This window comes from Lonchura striata, chromosome 2, assembly GCF_046129695.1.
Source record: "Lonchura striata isolate bLonStr1 chromosome 2, bLonStr1.mat, whole genome shotgun sequence".
NCBI classification, from domain to species: Eukaryota; Metazoa; Chordata; class Aves; order Passeriformes; family Estrildidae; genus Lonchura; species Lonchura striata.
The window spans coordinates 112,215,330-112,235,944 of NC_134604.1; the positions used below are offsets into that span (position 1 = coordinate 112,215,330).

Here is a 20,615-nt window from a genome sequence, read left to right on the forward strand (position 1 = left end):
ACGCGGCGGCGCGGGCGCATGGCGGGCGGCGATGGCGGCGGGCGCAGCCCCGGGGCCCGCCCGGCGCTGGCGCTGCGCGGGGCCGCGGCCGTGGCGAGCGCCGGGGGGCGGCTGCTGGCGGCGCGGCCGGGCCACAGCGGGTCAGTGCGGGGCGTGCGGGGCCGGGGCGCTGCGGGTCAGTGCGCGGCACGGCGGGCCCGAGCGGCGGAGGCCGCCTGGCGCCTCCTGAGGGGGCTCGCAGGGCCCCGTGTGGGGTGAGGGGAGGTGCTGGGGCAGCGAGGGAGCCGCCGGCCCTGCGCAGGTTCGTGCCTTTCCCAGCGCCGTGTCCGCGTGTTCTGGGACGGAAATGCCACTTTGCAACTTTGTAGCCTTGCCGGTTTTCTGTCACGGTTGTGCTCCCCCAGTTGGGCTATATATAGCATAGAGAATATATATCGATATATGCACACTATATATATAAAATATAAATAATATATATACAATATTTTATATAGTGTATATTATATATATTATATATTTTTAAATATATTTTTTATATTTTTTATATATTTTATATATATACACTCCATATTTATGTAAGCACACATATATACGTATATGTTATATCTATGTATATGTTATATCTATGTATATGCTATATACATGCATATATGTTATATACATACATGTGTTTTATATCTATAACAGTCTATATGTATACATATCTTATGGAAAACATAGGTATATATATAGCATATATATGTATATATGTAATGTGTATATAGCACATGTATTACATGTATATGTCTAACATGCATAAAACTGTAAATGCCTAGAGTGTATACAAGATTATTTTATATATATATATATATATATATGTATATAAATACATATGTATACAAATACGTATAAATGCCTAGAATGTATACTACATATATATATACACACACATATGTAATAATGGTCTATTTTATGTCCATAAGGAAGGTGCATATAAATATCTCCAAGGTGGTTGCCAAATGGATGGTGCCAGGCTCTTTGCATCTCCTGTTGCCCAGTGGCAGGATGAGGAGCAATGGCCATAAAATAAAACACAAGAAGTTCCACCTCAACACAAGGAAGAATTTCTTTCCATGGAGGTGGCAGAGCTCTGGAACAACTGGCCAGGGGGGGAGTGGAGTCTCCCTCTCTGGTAACATTCCAGAGCCATCTGGACACGTTCCTGTGTCACTGTTCCAGGGGAGCTTTCCTGGGCAGGGAGTTGGACTGGGTGATCTCCAGAGGTCTTTTCCAACCTGAATGATGCTGAAGTTCTGTGTGGTGTCTGAAGGGAGATGTCAGAGCATGGGCCAGGCTCTGCTCCGTGGTGCCCAGCAGTGGACAAGAGGCAAGGGACAAAACTGATGCCCTGGAAGTTCCACCTGAGCATGAGGAAGAACTTTTTTATTGTGCAGTGACTGAGCACTGGATCAGATTGTGCAGTGAGGGTGTGGAGTCTCCCTCTCCAGAGATACTCCAGAACTGTCTGGGCACAGTCCTGTGCTGTGTGCTCTGGGGTGACCCTCCTCAAGCAGGGAGGTTGGACCAGCTGACCCACTGTAGTCCCATCCAATCTCACCAGTCCTGTGATTCTGTGACTGGGTAAATGCTACTGACAGATTTGCTGAGAGTGACAGAAATAAAATTTATGCAAAATACAGGGTTACTGCACCAGCAGGGAAGAATTTCCTTTTTGACATGTCACAGTCCAAAATTTTAAGCCTTTGCCACATCTGTAGCACTCTGGGAGACCACTTGGGTAGAGGTGGTTCTCAAGATGGGAGGCAGTTGTGCCCAATAACTAAAATAAGAGAATCCTACTAAACAGTTGCTATTTTCCATAGGTAAAGCTGCTGGTTGTTCTAGTGCAGTAATTTTAGGTTTGTTTTTCCCTTGCAGTGATGAGAGTCTCTTCGTGTATGATTGCAGCAGTGCAGAGAAGCAACCCTTAGGAGAGAAAGGGTGAGAAAATCTGCTCTTTTCCTGGAGGGTGCATCTCTGAGCTTGTGTGGCTGTGGAGGCAGCCAAAAACCCACAGGATGACTCCTTGAGCAGGTGAAGGGTTGGTTTTGCTAACCCTGATGGTTATGTATGGATCTGGTTTTTGTTTCTGTTTCATCCAGAGTTTCATTCCACTGTGCACCTTTCTTCTCTTTTTTTTCTAAAAAAAAAAAAATAGCAGTGGCAAAATCAAAATCAGTAATTCTGTCTCTTGTCAGTCAAGACATTTGTGGAAAAGTCCTGCATTCTTTGTTAGACATCTAAGACCAATAATATCCACAAAGTTCTTAAATAAGTTCTTCTCCAGATCTGTTCTGTAAGTCATGAGAATTCAAAACACACACACAAAAAAGTGTTTTTCATAGATTAGATTCAACCACTGGATATTGTTTTACTTGTAGCCAAACAGGAAACATTTTACTGGTTTCCTCATAGAGAAATAACTTATAATTTTTATATATATTTATACCTCATATATATGTTTATACTTCATAATTTATATCAAGATGTGCCAGCACAAACTTTTGTTTTCTAAACAGGCTTTGACCTGTCAATTTCCTTTGTCTTGGCTTATTTTTTTGCACTAATGTCTGGGTTGGTTCAACATTCTAAGCAGAAATAAAACTGTTTAAAGTTTACTTTGTTCTTTATGCTCCTGGGTGGTTTGGGAACAACTCCCTGAGGGAATTTAGTAGCTATCAGGTTGTGAACTGTTGGTTCCTTCTCTCTATTAGGCAGGATGGAAAAGGGACAGATAAAGGAAGTGATGACATCCTGGCCTTTGCCTTCTCCCCATCAGGAGGTTATTTTGCCTTGACAGATGACAACAAACGCCTGATTCTGTTCCGTACAAAGCCTTCCTGGGAATGTGTTAGTGTCAGGTAAGGAAGCAGGATGGTGCATGCTGTTATGGACTTCTGCATTTACAGATCTAAAATGGGAGTATTTGGGATGTTGATATTTGTTACTACTTAGCTTCCTTTCTTTTTTTTTTTTTTTTTTAATTCCCTCGCTCAAACAAATTCAGTGTTTAGGGAATTCAGAGTATTTGTCAAGGATTGATGTGTGGCCTTCCCATCACCGAGAATGGGGGTGCTGGTGTTTAATATCACTGTCCAAGGAAAGATAATCTCTTTCCTTATTCCAAACCCAGTGTTTTTTATCTTTAAGAACTAAAACTCTACCCACTGTTGGGGCACTGGGGTTGGACCTGTAAGACTGATGCCGAGCAGTTCAGTGAGTGCATTATCTGTTCCTTCTGGTTTTGGGGAGTTTGTGACCTTTCTAAAAAGTTGTAATTTTTTTCAAAAAGCACATCTTTAGAGGTGCTGCAGCTGCTTTTCTTCAGTACATTCCTCTTGAGGAAACAGCCTGTAGCTGTCCACCAGAGGTCCTCCAGTTCCAAGTTTTCTGCTGCTGCTTGTGACAATTCTCTGTAGAAAAATCAAGACTCTGAAGGGCTTCCTGAGAAAGTATCTGAGCATGTGGTGTCTCTGTTTCTGTTGGTCTCTGACAAATGTGAGACCCTGGTTGTAAAAAAAAAAAATAAATTTGAGTCTCTGTAGCTTTGCTCTGTGTGTTGGATAGAGGATGGACTGGACCCTTGGGGTTAAACAGTGTTGTAGTGAGGAAGTGGTCATGGCATGAAGCTCTGCCAGGGCAGGTTTAGGTTGAATATTAGGAAAAGGTATTTCACCCAGAGTGGTTGAGCACTGGAACAGCTCCCCAGGAAAGTGGTCACAGCACCAAGGCTTACACAGCTCAGGAAGGGTTTGGACAATGCTCTCAGGCACGTGTTGGGATTGTTGGGGTGTCCTGTGCTGGGTCAGGAGTTGGACTCAATGATCCTTGTGGGTCCCTTCCAACTCAGGATGTTCTATGATAAAGCCAGAAATGCCCAGTTCTGTTCATTCTGTGTCCTGCCTTTCCTGTAACATGCCACTGGCTAATTGTTTGGTGTTTTAATTTCTGCTGGAAGTTTAACTAGGCCCACAACTGGATTTTTTTGGCAATGTCATTACCTCATACTGGGAAACTGGGAATACAGGCAAAAGGCTTTCTGCATGGATAACAATGCCAAAGTTTGAGCTATGTGACTTGGGTTGGTTTGTGGCAAGCTGTATAAATATCTCACACAGTGCTGGCTTTTGTAGTCAGCTTGTGTCAGAAAAAGGGGAACTTTTGAATCTTTGTGCTCAAGATCACAGGTGGTACAGTGAACTTGGAGCAGAATTTTCTGCAAAGTAACCTTTTTTGGAACTGTGTTGCCTGTGATCCTGTTGTGGTGGTGTTCCTTCAAACAGCTGTTGAAAAGTCTGGGAATTTCCCTCTTCCTACCTGAAGTATAGTGTATTGTCCTCTTGCCTCCTCATGGCCACTGAATTTCAGAATAGGTGAATATAAATACCCATTTCTACAATCCTTGGTGCCCACAGTCCTGTGCTAACACACAGGATGTGTTTTCTGGCATCTGTGCTCCTGATGTTTATCTGAGTAGATGTAAGAAAGCTGTTACCTGCTACACTGGCAGCTGGAGTTATGAGATGATGGCAGATGATGAGGGAAACTCAGAGTTCAAGTTCAGAGCTTTGTCTGGACAAGGAGCATGGAGCCTGTGGCTCTGTGGCTTGGGATATGAGGAGAAAAGAGTTCCAAGGCTCTCCATCAAGGGCTTCCCTTTGCAGTACAGAGGAGTAGCTCCTACACAGTTTTTAAGTGTTGCTGCAAAGGACTCCTAATAGGACAAATCCTGCCTTGTCTTTTCTACATGTTTAACTCACGTTTTTATGATGTAGAGTGCAAGGAAGTCTACCAGCCTTCATTAGAATCCTGGCATGCTGCCTGGGTGAGGTGCTCAGTTGAGAAAATACCAAAGCAAAATGCAGTCATGCAGCTTTTAATGGTCTCCTGTTCTCCCCACCCCAGGTGTTTGCTATTACATAAGTCACTCATTTACTAGACTCAAAAGTGCTATTTCAGCCCCACAGTGTTCCTCTCATCGCTGCCATTTCAGTAATGTTGCATCTGAGAACTTTTTGCCTGGCCTCTTGGTCTATTTAACTTCAGAATTGCTGAAGCTGCCATCCAGAGCTGTTCAAGCTGTGCCATTTTTCTTTCAGGTTTGTGAACAGGAGATGCACATCCCTGGTTATCACAGCTGCAGAGGATAAGATTTTTGTTGCAGATAAGTCTGGTGATGTCTATTCTTACTCAATAACAGAACCTCAAGCAGATGGAAAACCTGAGCTGGGCCATGTCTCTCTGCTATTGGATGTGGTAAGTGTGTGTATTTACAAACCTGCATTCCTGCTTGCGCTTGGGTCTCTCATTGTTGCTCTTGTCCCAGATTTGTGGTTTGCTTTTTAATTTTTCTTTAATTATGTAAATGAAATCTGGTCCAGATTTCTTCCTACTGAGTTTGTGTTGGCAGAATTTGGTAAGGAAAAAAGCTTATGAGTGTTGAAAAAGTCTTCATGTTACAGTCACAGAAGTCTTGGTGACAGTGTCCATGGGAGTTCATCCACTCTGCCATGTCAGCTGAGCTCTTTGATGTGATAAATTTCTTTTTAAGAGGGAAGGGGTCTTGCAGCTATACTGTTGGGGCCTAGTGGCTTTCACTGGACCTGGAAGTCAGTGTTGCTTGTCTTAGTGAGTGAGAACGTTACTGTCACAAAGACTTATGCTTCCATTGTTGGTGGAAAAAAGTGGCTTCGTGTTTGTACCTGCCTTTTGGGGTGAGGAGATAATTTTTTTTCTTAGTTAAGGAGAATTTCAAGCCTTGAACTGCTGGGTACTAAAGCTCTTCCTTTGCCAACAGGCCCTGAGTGCTGACGACCGGTATATCCTGACTGCAGACAGAGATGAGAAGATCAGAGTCAGCTTGACAAAGGCTCCCTACTGTATTGTCTCCTACTGCATGGGACACAGAGAGTGAGTGCCTTGTGTTCCAGAGCCCCTGTGTGCAGCCATGCACAGCACCTTCATCCACTTTCAGTGGGTGAAGTTTTCTCCTCAAATCACATTAAACAACAGCTTGGTCTCTGGTAGAATCATGGAATGGCCTGGGGTGGAAAAAGAGGCCTTTAAAGTCATCCAGTCCAACCCCCTGCCATGAGCAGGGACATATTCAGCAAGATCAGGTTGCTCAGAGCCCTGTCCCAGCTAGCCTTAAATGTTTCCAAGGATTGGGCTCTACCACCTCTCTGGACAATCTGTGTTTTGCCAACCTCATCGTGAAAATGTTCTTCCTTATATCTGGTCTGAGTCTGCAGTGAGTTTAAAGCTTTATTTATTCTCTTATTGCAACAGGTCTTTCTAAAAAAACCCTTTAGGAACTGGAAGGCTGCAGGCCCAGAGCCTTCTCTTCTCCAGGCTGAACAGCCCCCAGTTCTCTGAGCCTTTCCTCACAGCAGAGGTGCTCCTGCCCTCTGCTTGTTTCTGTGACCTCCTCTGGACCTGCTCCAACAGGTCTATGTCCTTCTTGTAGCCAGGAGTCCAGAGCTGGACACAACATCCTTTGGGGCCTCAGCAGAGCAGAGGAACAGAAACATCTCCCTCCACATGCTGGTCACAAGAGGCTCCAGAAATGGTTAGCTCAGGATGGAGCCTATCTTAGTCTAAGGAAGGGAAGTCTTAGGAGCTGTCTTTAGAGGTTTGAACACATGCTAATTAAATTAATATCATCCCAGTGCAGAACTCAGACTCACTAGGTTCTGTGGTAAAACAAAAAACTTGTCTGTGTCACCAGGGTGGGTAGAGCATCCCTGCCTGGACACCAGACTGCAGCATGCTGGAGACTCCAGTGTGAAATACATTCAAGGAAGGGAGCCTGCAAGGAAGATGGAGAGAGTCTGTAAGAGCTTGGAGTGACAGGACAAGGGGGAGTGGCTTTGAACTTACAGAGAGTAGGCTTAGATCAGATATAAGGAAAAAATTCTTTACTGTAAGGGTGGTGAGGCACTGGCACAGATTGCCCAGGGAGGTTGTGGATACCCCATACCTGGAAGTGTCCAAGGTGTTCATTAGTGGTTGCAAAGTGAAAAGCAGTGTAAATTGATCAAAATGGATTAAAAAATTCAGTATTTTAATTATAAATGAATAAAAAGGGGTTACATAAAGCAGTAATTGTCTCGTTTCACAGTCCTGGATTTTCTTCTCTCAGATTCTTTCTGGATGTGTTGTGCCTGCTTTGTCCTGGAAGTTTGTATTACAGTGACCAAATCTCTTCCTTTTATTTTTTCACTCTTATGTCTTTAAAGCTATGCCTGTTTTCAAAGGCAAGACTGTCCCATTCAGGTCGTGTTCTGCTCAGGTCACTGTATTTGAGATTGGTGAGCTCTGAGATAATAGTGATCCCCAGAAGTTTAGGTCATCACTGCTCACCAAAGACAAAACAGGATCACCAACTTCTGGGCTGAATGTAGGCACTGGTAAATTGCCACATTAAAATTCTCTAAAGATTGCTTTTAAGTGATCTTCTAACTGTGTCTGGAGAGATGTGGCACTCCAGAGGCTGAGCCTTCAGTGTTGTGTTTTAAAGGATCTGTTGATTCATGTTTTTAATGTGCATCATGAACTGAGCAAGGGAATGTGCTGCCTGAGTAAATCTGTCTCCATTGGCATTTTTTGATCTAAATGACAGTGTTCTCAGCTAGGAAGAACTCAGTAGAATTCCCTGAGTGAAAATGGGGAAATGTAGTTCTTTATTAAGTAGAAAGTCAGTAGTTTGTGTAGTGCATATTTACTAAGCACTGGTGACATTTTCTTCTTCCTCCTAATTATCTTGATGTGGAAAATCTGTTTGTTTATTGTAATTTTCTCTTTCAAACTGCTGTTATTCTCTTCCTGTGCGTTTAAAGACCAGGGTGTCAAGCAAGAGAGTTCAACTTTTGACTGCTTTTCCTTTAGGTTTGTAAGCAGAATACTTGTAATACCCAACTGTCCTGACCTGCTGCTGTCAGCTTCTGGGGTATGTATTGCAATTTCTGCCAAAAAGTGTTGGTTTTTTGTGTGTTTGGTTTATTGTTATTATTTATACTTGTGTTTTGGCCAAATTCCTTGGGATACTTGGAGTAATCTCTCATGGTTTGCAGCATGGCCTCCCTCCTCTTCATGCCCCCTTTTTCTTGGTTTTGTTCAGTGTTCAGCCATTCTGTTGCTGGATCACTTAAGAACCTTTTACTGTGCTTACAGTAAAAGGCATCTTTGGGATGGTAAATTACCATTAACTCTTGCTCTGGAGCATCTTGGATGGGAACTGTAGAAATGAACCTTCCCTCGCTTCCCTCCCCAGCCCTGTTCCTGAACTGATGGCATCTTGCCACATCTGCACAGAGATGGAGCTGGCCTAAAAGAAGGGAGACAATATTCTTTGTTCCCTAGACTACCAAAACTGCAGAGGAAACAAATAATGTTTCCTCTGAAGATGTGAAGATCACAGTAACTCCTGGCATTTCATTTCAGCTGCTGTTTTTGCTTCCCTAAGGCTCTTGTCCTTCTTAATTATTGAAGCAGCTCTACTGCTAGTGCTGCACATGTCTGTATTTCACTCTTAGAAATGCTATTGGCTTCGTTTTTCCAGAGAGGTGTTTAATCTCTCTTCAGGAGGTTCCTAAATCAAATGAGAATTTGGTTGATAAAAAGAGCATGGGGCAGAGAGAGGCAGCCTGGAAGAATTGTTAAAATTCTGAGCACATGCATGACTGTGCTGTTTGAGACATGCTTGAAATGCCCTCCTCCAGCTACCAATTTCCACTTCAAAAGGAGAATTAAAATTAGCATGATTGAATAATTTAGAATACAAGGGGAAATTATGTTAATTAAAATGCTTTATTTGCAATTTGAGGTCTTAACTAAGTGACTATTTAGCAGCTCCTGTGAGGAGCTCTTCAGGGAACAGGGTTTAGCTGAAGGCCAGGACTGTCTTCTCTTTGCCTGAGTGCTGGTAGTAACAGACTTGTGTCCACTTCCATCTGTCCAGGACTCCACTCTGAGACTTTGGGAGTATAAAAGTGGAGAAGAAGTGCACTGCTGTCAGCTGAGTACCATCTGTGGGCCACAGGCAACCAAACCAGACCAGGTATGTCTATGTGTCCAGTGCTTTTGCTGTGCTCCTGATCCTTGGCACTGCCAAACGTGTTGGTTGTATTTTGTTAGAAGTGCTTCCCTTCTGTCACTGGCTTTAGAACTTACAAAAACTGTTAGAGTAGTCTGGGATTTTGGGAGGATGGTCCCTGAGATCCATTCATGTGTTTTGTGTGAATTTCTAAAATGTGCCAAGCAGTGACCAAAAGAAGCTGCTTCTAATTCTTCCCAAATCTAAGCTCTGCACAGTGAACTAAACCTTCACTTGAATTTTTTTTTTCCAAAACCACAGGTGTTGTATTCTCCTAGGCAGAAAACATCCTGTGATACTGGGAGGATCTAAACATTCACCCATTTTTTAAATGCTCAGAATTTCAAGTGTTAAAGTTGCAATTTTCCTGAGCAAAAAGAAGCTTTGTAGTATTTTTAACCAGTGACCTCCAGTGGTGCCCTGTGGAGTCAAAATGCTGGGTTTGTTATTTTGGGTTCTCTTGCAGCTGGCTGGTGTCCAAAATTTAAATGTGTGAGTCCTACACAAAAACTGAGCACCCTAGGAGCTCTCCTGAGCTTCCAGCCTGTACATCAGCAGTCTCACACACACAAGTTTGGGGTGCTGCTGTGACTTGAGATGCTCACCTGAGGTGAGCAGTTATTCTGGTGATGCTTGAAATGTAGTTTTTTGTTTTTTCTTGTCATTTAATGTGGCATAAGACGAATTAGCAGTGAAATAGCATTGTCCTTGTCCCTGCTGCATGCATGGAGTTAAACCACCTACTCATCTGCTGGGTTATTTGAGTTCACCTCACCACCCATCCTGCTGTGTGTGATTTTTCATGTGAATCTCTAAAAACACTTCTTTCCCTGCAGACCATAGCTGCCTCCTTTAGTTGTCAGGTGGCTGGGAATCCATGCAGGGCTCTTCAAGGCAAATCCACTGTGGAATCCATATCTAGGCAGAAATGGAATTGAAAATTTTGCCTTCCCTCCTTTGTATTGTGGTTTTGGTGGTGGAAGTGTGTTGTGCTTCACCTCCCAGCAGCTGGGGAGCCACTTCCATCACAGCTGTCCCATTTGCATATCGAAAATCTTAGGTTTGGCCAAGGGTTGGACTCTTAGGTTCCTGTTAGCAGGAATTCAGGGTGATATCCATATGGACCATTTAACCTGCTCCTTGGACTTGGGAATCTTCTTGAAAACACATCTGAGCCACAGACCTCTCACATTCACAGGGTCTGTGCCTCATTTCAGCTGGATGCCAGTGCTTGAAATCTTTCTTGAGGGTTTTTGACAAGACTGGGTGACAAGCCCATCTAACTGCTATCCAATGATACTCTGGGTGCAGCAGGATTTGAGCATTTTTTCTAGAGGGAATAATGGGTTTATTTTAAAACAGTTTGCCTTCTAGATTTATAGGATCAGCGAGCACAAGTAAGCAGCTAACTGAAGTGGGGAATTCTTTGATTAATATTAAAAATGCTATTTGTTGCAGAGAAGACTGGCTTAGAATTATTAAGATGGCTTGTGAGTAAATTAGCAGTGCTAGATCTGACACTGAACCCTAATTGCACTGATTCCAAACAAGTTAATAAAAAAATAATATTGAACTATATAGTAAACCTTGAATGTAGCATTGGGTAAACAAATGTCAAGAAACCCGTTGCTGCAGGTAGGAACTGATCTAAGAAAACCTCTCCAATTTTCTTAGAATGTTTTTAAATGTAGGTTAGTAATACTTGCCTTGTCCCCTAATAAAATCCCTTCCATGAGATATTCTTCATGTTGATGCAGCCTCAGGAGAAATTGGAAGTGCCCTTTGCTTGAGGAGTCTCCATTTAGCTTCTTTGTCCCAGTGTGAGTAAGCAAAGACAGAAGGGGAAAGCCTATAAACTGTGGGTTAATAAATAGAACACAGTAATTAAGTAATAAACCTTATTATTGCAGTGCCTTGCAGTTTTTCCATCCACTTGCAGTTTTTTCCATCCACTGCCACATGTGGTGGTGCTGTTGGAAGCCACATGGTGGCCTGTGACTTGTCTCTCTGAAATCCTGGGCACTGCTCACTCTCACAGGTGTTCTGCAGTGACAAGACTTGTGTTCTGCTGGCATCGTAGCGCTAGAAATGCCACAGGAGACATCTGGTGACAGTCTTTAGTCATGCTGTGCATCCAGGTATGTCACACATCATCTGCACAACCTAGAGTGACATTCATGGTCTGAATTTAAGGACACAATCTCTTGAGCCAGCACTTTGCAGCTTGTAACAAGCACAGTGCCTGCAAAGGACTCTGCAGCCAGAGATCAGATGGGGGTATGAGTGCTTTTTGTGTTTTTTTTTTTCCTTTTTCTGTATTGTTATGTTTCATTTTTAGCATTGACAGTCAGTGTGAATGCACTGGAGCTTTAAACACAGCTTGAAGCTCAATGAGGATGGAATCATCAGTAATGGTGGATCATGTGAGCACAAAAATGTGGGCTTATTTTGCTTGGCAGATGATGAATATGTGTCTGTTTGGAGAATGTAGGAGTGTTTTGAGCAGTGTAGCACTGGTTTCAGCTGATGGCTTACAGATCCTCAGTTCATTTTCCCACTAGAATGGGAGTAATTCTCTTAATTCCATAGTGCTATATAAATATTTTCCTGCTTCACAGCTTTCACCTCATCTGATCCTCTTGACAGCAGAAGCTTGTTTAAAGTCCAGAACATGAATTGCACAACTCTACCCCAATGCACCAGTACATTAATTTTTTATAGGGTCACCTCTTCTCACAGATGACATCAAAAGTTAATTTTAAGGTGTTGGCAGGCCGATAACAGTGTCATATAAATACTGTCTTGAGTTCAGAGAGTATCAAGTGAACATCTGTTTGTCGCAGAATGTTCTTGTAGCCCTTCCTTAACTGATTTCATAGCCCTGTCCTTGACCATGATACTGCTGTGAGTCTTGCACTCATTTTGCTGGATTTTTAACTTACCCACACATGGAAAGAACTTGGAAAGATGCATTTTTTTGTCTCTTTCCAGCTGTGAATAAAACCTGGTTTAAATCAAAACAGCCTCCTCCTCCCTCCTCCAGTGGGGTTGGGAGAGAGCTGCTGCCTAATTCAAGTTCACAGAGGCCTTTGTCTCTCTGACAAAGCACTTGGCTGTGTAGGTGGCACTTCCCTGCATGTTTGTCAAGCAACAGGCAGAGAGGCAGAGCTTTGTTATTAGAAATAAATAGCACGGGTTTCAGCTTTTATATACATATATACCTATTTTAGCTTGTTCCTTTAAGTGTCTGAAGAACCCACTCATGGCTTACAGTAAATAGGAGCTGTCAGTTCTACTCCAAAGCTGTGGTGTAAGTGGCTCCATCCTGCAGAAACAGCTTTTAGCCACATTAGCTACACAGAACCTTTCTGGTTCAGCCCACTCATCCTACCTGGTACTTGGAACCATCTTTGGTGAAACAGGGGTCCTGAGTCCCAGTGCTAAATATGGACTAATAACTTAATATTTCTGCAGAGTAGCAGGAGATCAGTTCCATCTGTTCCCAGGAGCTCTGAACCATATCAGTCCTTTTGATAATATTTTTTATTAAGTGTTCCTCTTCTGTCCAAACAGGTGGTTGAGATGAGTGAAAAGTGTGTGCATATTGTTCTTGCTTCCCCCTATGAAATTGTATCACAGAATTTTTCTTATGTGCTGGAGAAAAAAAAAATGTTTTCAGCTCTGTTATACCATGAATTAATTTTCTTTCCCACAGTTGGTTTATCTCTTAGTGGTTGCATCATGTGCTGTTGACAAAATAGTTAGCTTCTGGTGTTAAACTTGCTGACTTGAATTTTTGGAAGCTGTACAGCTTGTTTTGCTTTCCTACATGGATTGCAAAACTGTGAAACAAGCACCCTGACAATGCCTATACATCAGCTGGTAGCTGCAAGGGTAAAATCTTGTGGTAACTCCCAAATTTACCCCAACTTAGTGAGCCAGAGGTTCTGTCCAGTCACCAGTGTCATGTTAGGGAAAGAGGTGGAGGTTAAAAAAAATAATATTTGAGGATACATCAGAATTCTACCAGTAGAGTCAAAAAGATGTATTTTCCCTGCCCTAAAGGAAATAACTCTGCTTCTCTGCTTGGAAGGTTTTAGTCATCAACAGTGTTGGTGTTGTCACTGCTTATAAAATACACTTGAGAGCCAGCCTTTTGCTGTTGCAGTTTTGCTATTCACATTATATAATAGATACTTTTGAAAAGCACCCCAGGACATCATTTTGTAGTTTTTCTACTCCTCCCAAGTTCTTCCCACTCCAGGAACCTCAAATCAGTTGTTTTGTATTTCAAATAGAATGGTTTGTGCAGCAAAGGTGCTGCTTCTTTCCCAGATAAAACTGTATAGCTTCTAAATTAGGAGTGTGATGTCGGTATTTTTTGTTGTTGTGTTGGTTTTGTTGCCTTTTTTTTTTTTTTTATGAGGAAAATGGCCTCAGGCAGGCTTTCCTTGTTGTTCAGAGCACATTTTCTGTGGAGCAGGATGGCTTCACCCAGACTCAGGTTGGAACAGAGGCAGCACAGCAGGGATATAGGGGATATTAGCTATGCATCACTATCTTCGTTTTTTAACAAACAGAACAGCAGCTAATAGCTTGTGCTTGTAATGTCTGAGCTGCTGGAGTGATACTCTGCCTGAGCAGGCTTGATGTCAATGTTTTTGTCATTAGCATTGCAGGAGAGAATGTTTGAAGGTGGTGTATTTTCCTTCATCTGTTGGTTTGTCTGCTAAGAGTAGCTCACTCAAACCTTTACATTTGATCTCTGGACAGTGTGGAGGGAGAAGTGTGGAAAACTTCATAAAACAGCAAACACTGGTACAAAAAAAACCTTGACTGCACTTAGAAGGTAATTAAGTTGCTTAACTTGCTGTAAATTAAGACATCTGCTAAATTTAAAGGCTCATAGTGAAATGGAATGTGAATTTTCTGCCCATAAATGGTCTCAACGTACAAGGATTTTTTTTTTTCTATTCCTAATAGAAATTCACCGTGTCAAGAATAACCTACTGCTGCCAAGGTGGTTATGTTGCCATTCTGTGTGACAGGTAAGAATAGATGGAATAATGCCTAAAATCATCACAGCTGCTGCAAAGACACGAGCAGCTTTCCCTGCTGGCTGTCCTGGCTTTCCCTGAACCTGGAGTTCTTGGTACTGTGGATCTCCAGGTGTCCAGGAATGCCTGTGTCCTCCCAGGGAGCCTTTGTGTCCTGGACTTGCTCTGAGTGCAGAGGGGAGTGCAAGGTTACCTGGCTTAGTTAATTTTTGCAGAGCTTGTAATGCCTTTCCCTCAGTGGAGGAAACACGAGGATGGGATGTACAAGAGCTAGGGGATGTTCTATTTTGGTTTGTGCTCAGCTGTATATTTAACTTCAAGTGCAGCCCTGTAGGCCTGTGTGTCACAATGCAACACTCCTTATAAAAGTCCTTAGTAATCATTATGAAATTCCCTTTACTACCCTTTTTTTAAAGAGGAGGCAGCACTGTCTGCTTTTTCTTTCACATAACACTTGAAAAGCTGTTTGACACTTCGGGTATTTACAGCTTCTGACTCAGATCATGTAAGCAAACAGCATTTGAAGTGCTCATTCTAACCACTTGGCTTTGGCTCTGTTTGGAATTAGAGTGGGTGTCTGTGGTTTGCTGTACAAGTGATGGCTGTAGGTGGATTTGGTAATAATGGTAATTAAGTTTTTCCTCTCAAAAGTATTCCCACAGTCTACATCTTTCAGCTCGATGCCACTGCCCGGCAGCTGGTTTACAAACAGCAAATCTCTCTGAAACACAAAGGCTGGGACATTGCATTTGAGGAAATGGGAGACCTGTGGATTTTGCAGGAAGACAAGGAAGCTCCTCTTCTTTCGTACAGAGCATGTGATGGACAGTGGAAGGTACTTTTTTAATGCTGAAAATCCTGAGTGTGTGGTGATGTCTTGAGGCCACAACAGAAGTGGAATTTGCTGTTCCATGAAGCTAAAAAGGCACCTTTCTCTCTGTCTTGAGATGGAGTAAAAGCCATAGATCCACATTTCATTCTTCTGCTCACCTGTGTACAATGCAAAGGTGTCAAGAGCTTGTTGTGAACATCAGTGTGTCTGTTCTCAGCTGAAGCTGCCATCTGGCATAGCAGGATCAGAGTGCTCATCAGCACTCACTACTTTAAACCATTGCCTGAGATTTCTGTGGGCTACACTTGTTGATTAAAAAAAAAAAAACAACAAAACCAGAAACCAACAAAATCCCTTTGGATTTGCTCAGGAATTATTCCCACACAGCTTTCCTTGTGCCTGCCTCTGAGGGATCCTTTGCAGAACAAGGCATCCTGGTTATAGTAAGGGAATTACTTTTATTTTCAGTGAGAACAGGGAATCGGATCTGGGGTATGTGCCATCAAGTTCTCTTTTATTACCTATTAAAAAGTGGAAACTCATTTGTTACCCTTGTAAGTCCCCAGCTAATTATGGTCTGGTTGTGAAGAGGTTTTAAAGAAACTTCTCCGAGTGTGTTCTTTGACCCTAACGTGTTCCCTAGGATATTTATTTTCCTCACAGATTAGTAAGTGGGAATCAGTTTCTTTGTTCAAGTGGCAAAGCTTTCTCAAGTAGCAGAACTTGAGATCTCAGGCTTGGTTTCAATAACAGTCCGAGAAAAAAGGAGCCTGGAAGAGATCATCAAGGTTTTACACTTGCTCTGTTTCACTACACACTTCTGAGAGCTGTTGAATTTTTCAGCATGCTGTGGAACATGAAATTGTCTCTTAATCCCAAAATAACATGCAGCCTTTCCTTCCTTTTCCCAGGCTGTAACTGATGACAAGGGATTACAGATGTCAAAATATATTCAAGACAACTGGACGGTGTTTGAAGGTGAGAAATTTGGCCTGAAGGTTTAGGGAACGCAGTTTTTACAGCTGAAGCATAAGATTTAGAACAAGATTGGAGTTCAGGTCAGTTCAGCTGACTCTTGAAGTCACTCAGTCTTTTCTCAGTTCCATCACTCTGTCTGGTGTGGAAGTCAGTGCAGATAATGAAGTGTGTTCAGGGCTCTGTTATCACAGAACCATGTAGGTATTTAGAGCTGAATTGCAGCCTTATAACTTTTCCACAGACACCTTATCACAGGGATGCATCCAAACAGCTTCTGGCAGTGCTGCTGGAGCCTGTCTTACTGCTGTGGTATCAAACACTGGTGTGTGTTGTCTTGTCTCCTGCCTGGGTGTGAGACTTTATCACACGTGCAGTGGAGACAGGATGGATCAGCTCTTCTGTAAAGATGGGCTGTTGGGTCCACCTTAGCAGGGCAGGATGTGGAACCTGATGTGACTGGAAGGTGTGACCCTGGATGGGACAACATATGACATTGCATAGTGTCTGGCTGGCTCATTTTCTTCTTGCTTCCTGCCCCACTCCCAGTCTCTGTCAGAAAAATAATGCCTGGTTTCCTCATTCAGAAGCACCCTATGTTTCCAGGATTTTTTGTATTATCAAAAACACCCAGCTCAAACTACAGCAATGATTTTGGATGCAGGGTAGAGACGGGCTGTGTCATGTGCTAAAAATCTCAATTCTGTATTGAAACTTTATTCATGGAATACTTTGTTGGGAGACTGGAATCTGCCTTAAAAACATGGTTCAGTTCCCACCAGTCTTATGGTCTGTTCATAGTGGCCGTATGTAAAGATGGAAGAGCTGCAGAATTGTTCAGTCTGGTGTAAAGTCTCCTTAATATCTGGTACTGGATGGTTTAGTCATTAACTTGGTCATTAAATTGTAATTAAGGTGATGCAGTCTTTGTAAGTCATGTGTTCCTTTGGAAGGGAGATGTTTGTGTGGAGATGTTGCAGACTTGATAGTTACAGCCAGGCAGATAATTAGGAGGATGAGGTCTGAGTGGAAATGAGCACAGAGTAGTAGAGAGAGCAGGCAGGGGGAGAGGTTTTGGGCATAATTAGCCCGTGGAACAAACAAGTGTGAAACACACTCACCATCTCATCTGCAGCTGGGAAAGGAGCACGGCTCATATGAGAGGGTTCATTATTGTTAATTGGTAAGGGGAGGCTCACCTGATGAGTGCTTATTCCAGTGCATTATTAGTGCTTTAAAGGTAGTTATGTCTTCTGAAACAAGTGATGGTTACATTGTTTGAATTCAGTCCCAGTCCCTCCCTGCATATTGTCCTTTTATAAACTTTTCTCACCTGTCTGAGATTTCTGTAGGATTTAAGATGCAATGTCAATCTGGAAGTATCATGGAATCCTAGGATGGTTTGGGTTGAAAAGAACCTTAAAGACAACCCAGTTCAACCCCCTGCTGTGGGTAGGGACACCTTCCACTAGTCCAGGTTGGTCAGAGCCTCATCCAGCCTGGCCTTCAACACTTCCAGGGATGAGGCATCCACAGCTTCTCTGGGCAACCTGTTCAAAGTGCCTCACTACCCTCACAGGGGAGAATTTCTTCCTAATACTGAATCTAAACCCAGTGAGTTTGAAGCCATTCCCCCTTGTACTCATTAAGCAATTTGGCATTGTGCTATAACTGATCCCAGAAAAGGATTTAGTGCAGACTGGTGAAGTGGAGAGCAGCATAGCTATTCAAACTGGCAGCATAGAATTTCTCCCAGGGCCAAAGGCCAGTAAAGCCTGTATGAGTGCAGCACCCCTGAACGTGAAAGCTTGAGCTTTGCTGAGTACCACAAAGGGATACTTGCTTTGTTTGTCTGCCAAGAAACAAGGGGATGCTGTATGTGGGTTTCTGTGGAGTAGCACACTTAGCTTCAGGACTACACCTCAGCAGGTACTGGATTTCTCTTCATTTGTCCTTTAATGATGGTGAATTTTGGTAAGTGGGAGAAGATGAGAACTGGAGATAACTGGCTTTGTCAAGTGCCATGCCAAAATTTTTTTAGAAATATGGAAACCAGCTGGTTTCATTCTGTGTTTTCTACAGAAACAATCTGATGAGGGATTTTTGGATAGCAGTTAGTTCCCCTGCTGAACTCATCTAAACCTACAGTCTTGGGGATGCTGTAAGGAATATTACCCTGAATTCACAGAAGGTGTAACAAAGCCATTGGAACAAATGCTTGGGAATTTATGTGCTATAGAACACGACTGTTAGAAGTCTGCTCCTTTGTCCTTCTATTATTCATACTCTAGGAGAAAATCCAGATAAGCACAGTTAGGTGCCAACTCCCTTTGTAGTGCTTGGGTCTCGGGGAACAAATTCAGCAGTTTAAAAACAGAAGCCCTGAAGTTTGGAAGTGTCCAGTGTGAGGAGAGCTGTGGCCTCTCTTTGCTTCCCTGTGAGCTGATTGATTCTGTATGAATTTTTTAGCCTAAAAGTGGAGGCTGTGCCTGGCTGGTGAATGCTGAACGGGTGCTTGCCAACACAAATCAGGCTTACACAGTGTAAATGTTGATATTTAGTCACAGAGTGGTTTGGGTTGGACGGGACGTTAAAGATGATCTCATTCCATCTCCCTGCCATGTGCAGGGACATCTTCCACTATCCCAGGTTGCTCCAAGCCCTGTCCAGCCTGGCCTTGAACACTTCTAGGATTGAGGCATCCATAACTTGTGTGGGCAACCTGTGCCAGGGCCTCACCACCCTCACAGTCAAGAATTTCTTGCCAGTATTTAATCTAAATCCGCCCACCTTCAGCTTCAGGCCATTCCCCCTTCTCCTTTCACATGCCTTTGTGAAAATCCTTCTCCAGCTCTCCTGAAGCCCCTTGAGGTATTGGAAGGCTGATACAGTGGATAGGAGCACAGTAAGTGAATTGGAATGCCACTGTCTAAAATTACAGTCCAGGAAGCCATTGATGAGACCACTGAGGGAGTTCACACCTGTGTTTTTGCTTTGCCCAACTACAGGTTTTGTTGGTGCAGAGAGCTACTACAGCCACCTGTACAAGGCCTCCTTTGATAACATGGACGAGTACCTGCAGAGGAAGGAGGAAAGGTTACAGCAGCAGAAGAAGAAGAAGCAGGATCTGCAGCATGCTTCCAGTGGACAGGCAAAAAAAAAGATGAAGGCTGAAGGGCCATCACTATGATTGCTGTGAGCTTGTGACCTTTGCCCTGAGTTAAGGAAGTGATCCAACTGTGGACTGTTTTTATATAAAAAGTGAATTATGCAAAAGGATTGGTTTAAAATTTTATTCAGGTTTTCAGGCAGGCTGATATGATAATATCCTATTTGCAGCAAGTAATGCATTTACAACATAGCTAAACTTTCTAGCAGAATACAGTGTTAGTGGCTCAGTCCTGTGAATCTCTGATTCATGGTGTATGAATATTGGAGATGGTCTTTTCCTTGAAACAGGATGTTCTTTTTGCCTACTGTGTTCAGGCTTTCTTTTTCAATTGGAAACAGGCTGATTAAAGTGGATGCAACTTTGTTTTTATTACTTTTGGTTTGGGTTGTTTTTGGGGTTTTTTTATTAAAGTTTTTTTTTTAAAGTCTGTTAGTTAATGTAACTAACTTAGAGTACCTGGGTATGGGAAAGGGAGTGTAGAGAAAATTCTTGCTGGGTATGAGAGGTTTTAGCTGAGACTTTGCCTTCTCTGTTTTTCTCCTTTACCTTCATTTCATATGGTTGGGATTTTGCCTAGCTTCTAATCCATTACTTCCTACTTGTGGAATATCTCTAGGAAGAAGTGCAAAAGTTAATTTTGTATGCTGCAAAGTAAAAGTAAAATGTGTCAGTCAACTTTGTATTATTGGAAGCTACTTCCATTGCAGTATGATCCTACTGGTGTCTGTGAAAATCATTCCAGAGGCCTGGGAGCAAAATCTGGAGTGCATCCTGCCTTTTTCATCGAGAACTTTTCCATTTTAATTATCCAAGAGATACATCTTCATGAGAAGTTATCAGTAAGAGCTTTATGGGGCCACTTGCTTCATCAGGGGGCAGAAGATGTGTTCATCTGCCAGATGGTATCATGTTCATGTGGAATATAATGTCCTTCACAAGACCAGCTGTGAAAATCTGTGCAGTCCATTAAAAGTACTCAGAATTAACCTGTGCACTGTGTCTGTTTCTCTCTGGAGTGTCTGGACACGTAGAAGTTTTGGATTCAAATGCAGATGTGGGGCCCAGCTGCTTGGTTTGCTGTCATCTCCCTTTTTCCCATGGAAGATGCTGAATGCCAGTAATAGAGCTCAGCAACAGGTAGGCAAATTTCTTGGTAGTTCACCTGAATGCCATGCTGATGGGAAGCTGGGGTGAAAACCCTGTAATTTCAGTCTTCTGAAGGAAGGTGTGGGGTGCAAACCTGGGCTGTACCTGGAACAGCCAGTGCAGTGGTACAGCACTGGTGATGAGGATATTTTTTGGGTCTCAGGAAAGGTGAGAAGCTGCCATCTTAAGTGCTTTGGTACTGGGTAGGCTTGGCTTTTAAAACTTGGTAGTTCTTGTGTTCATGTAATTGAAGAGAGGCTCCAGGGAAAGCAGTTGGGGAAGCATTTAAGGAAGCTCAGC

At 42.9% G+C, this 20,615-nt stretch overlaps 1 protein-coding gene across 1 annotated transcript; it reads left to right on the forward strand.

The window, feature by feature from the left end:
- The first annotated feature begins 18 nt into the window (after positions 1–18).
- On the forward strand, positions 19–20,159 carry WDR4 (WDR4 tRNA N7-guanosine methyltransferase non-catalytic subunit). Its single transcript, XM_021546769.2, has 11 exons — positions 19–140; positions 1,918–1,980; positions 2,754–2,900; positions 5,139–5,295; positions 5,837–5,949; positions 7,927–7,987; positions 8,999–9,097; positions 14,117–14,181; positions 14,842–15,025; positions 15,934–16,000; positions 19,006–20,159. The coding sequence occupies exons 1-11, from the start codon at positions 19–21 to the stop codon at positions 19,185–19,187; spliced, it is 1,260 nt and encodes a 419-aa protein (XP_021402444.1). The 3' UTR covers positions 19,188–20,159.
- Positions 20,160–20,615: the final 456 nt, after the last annotated feature.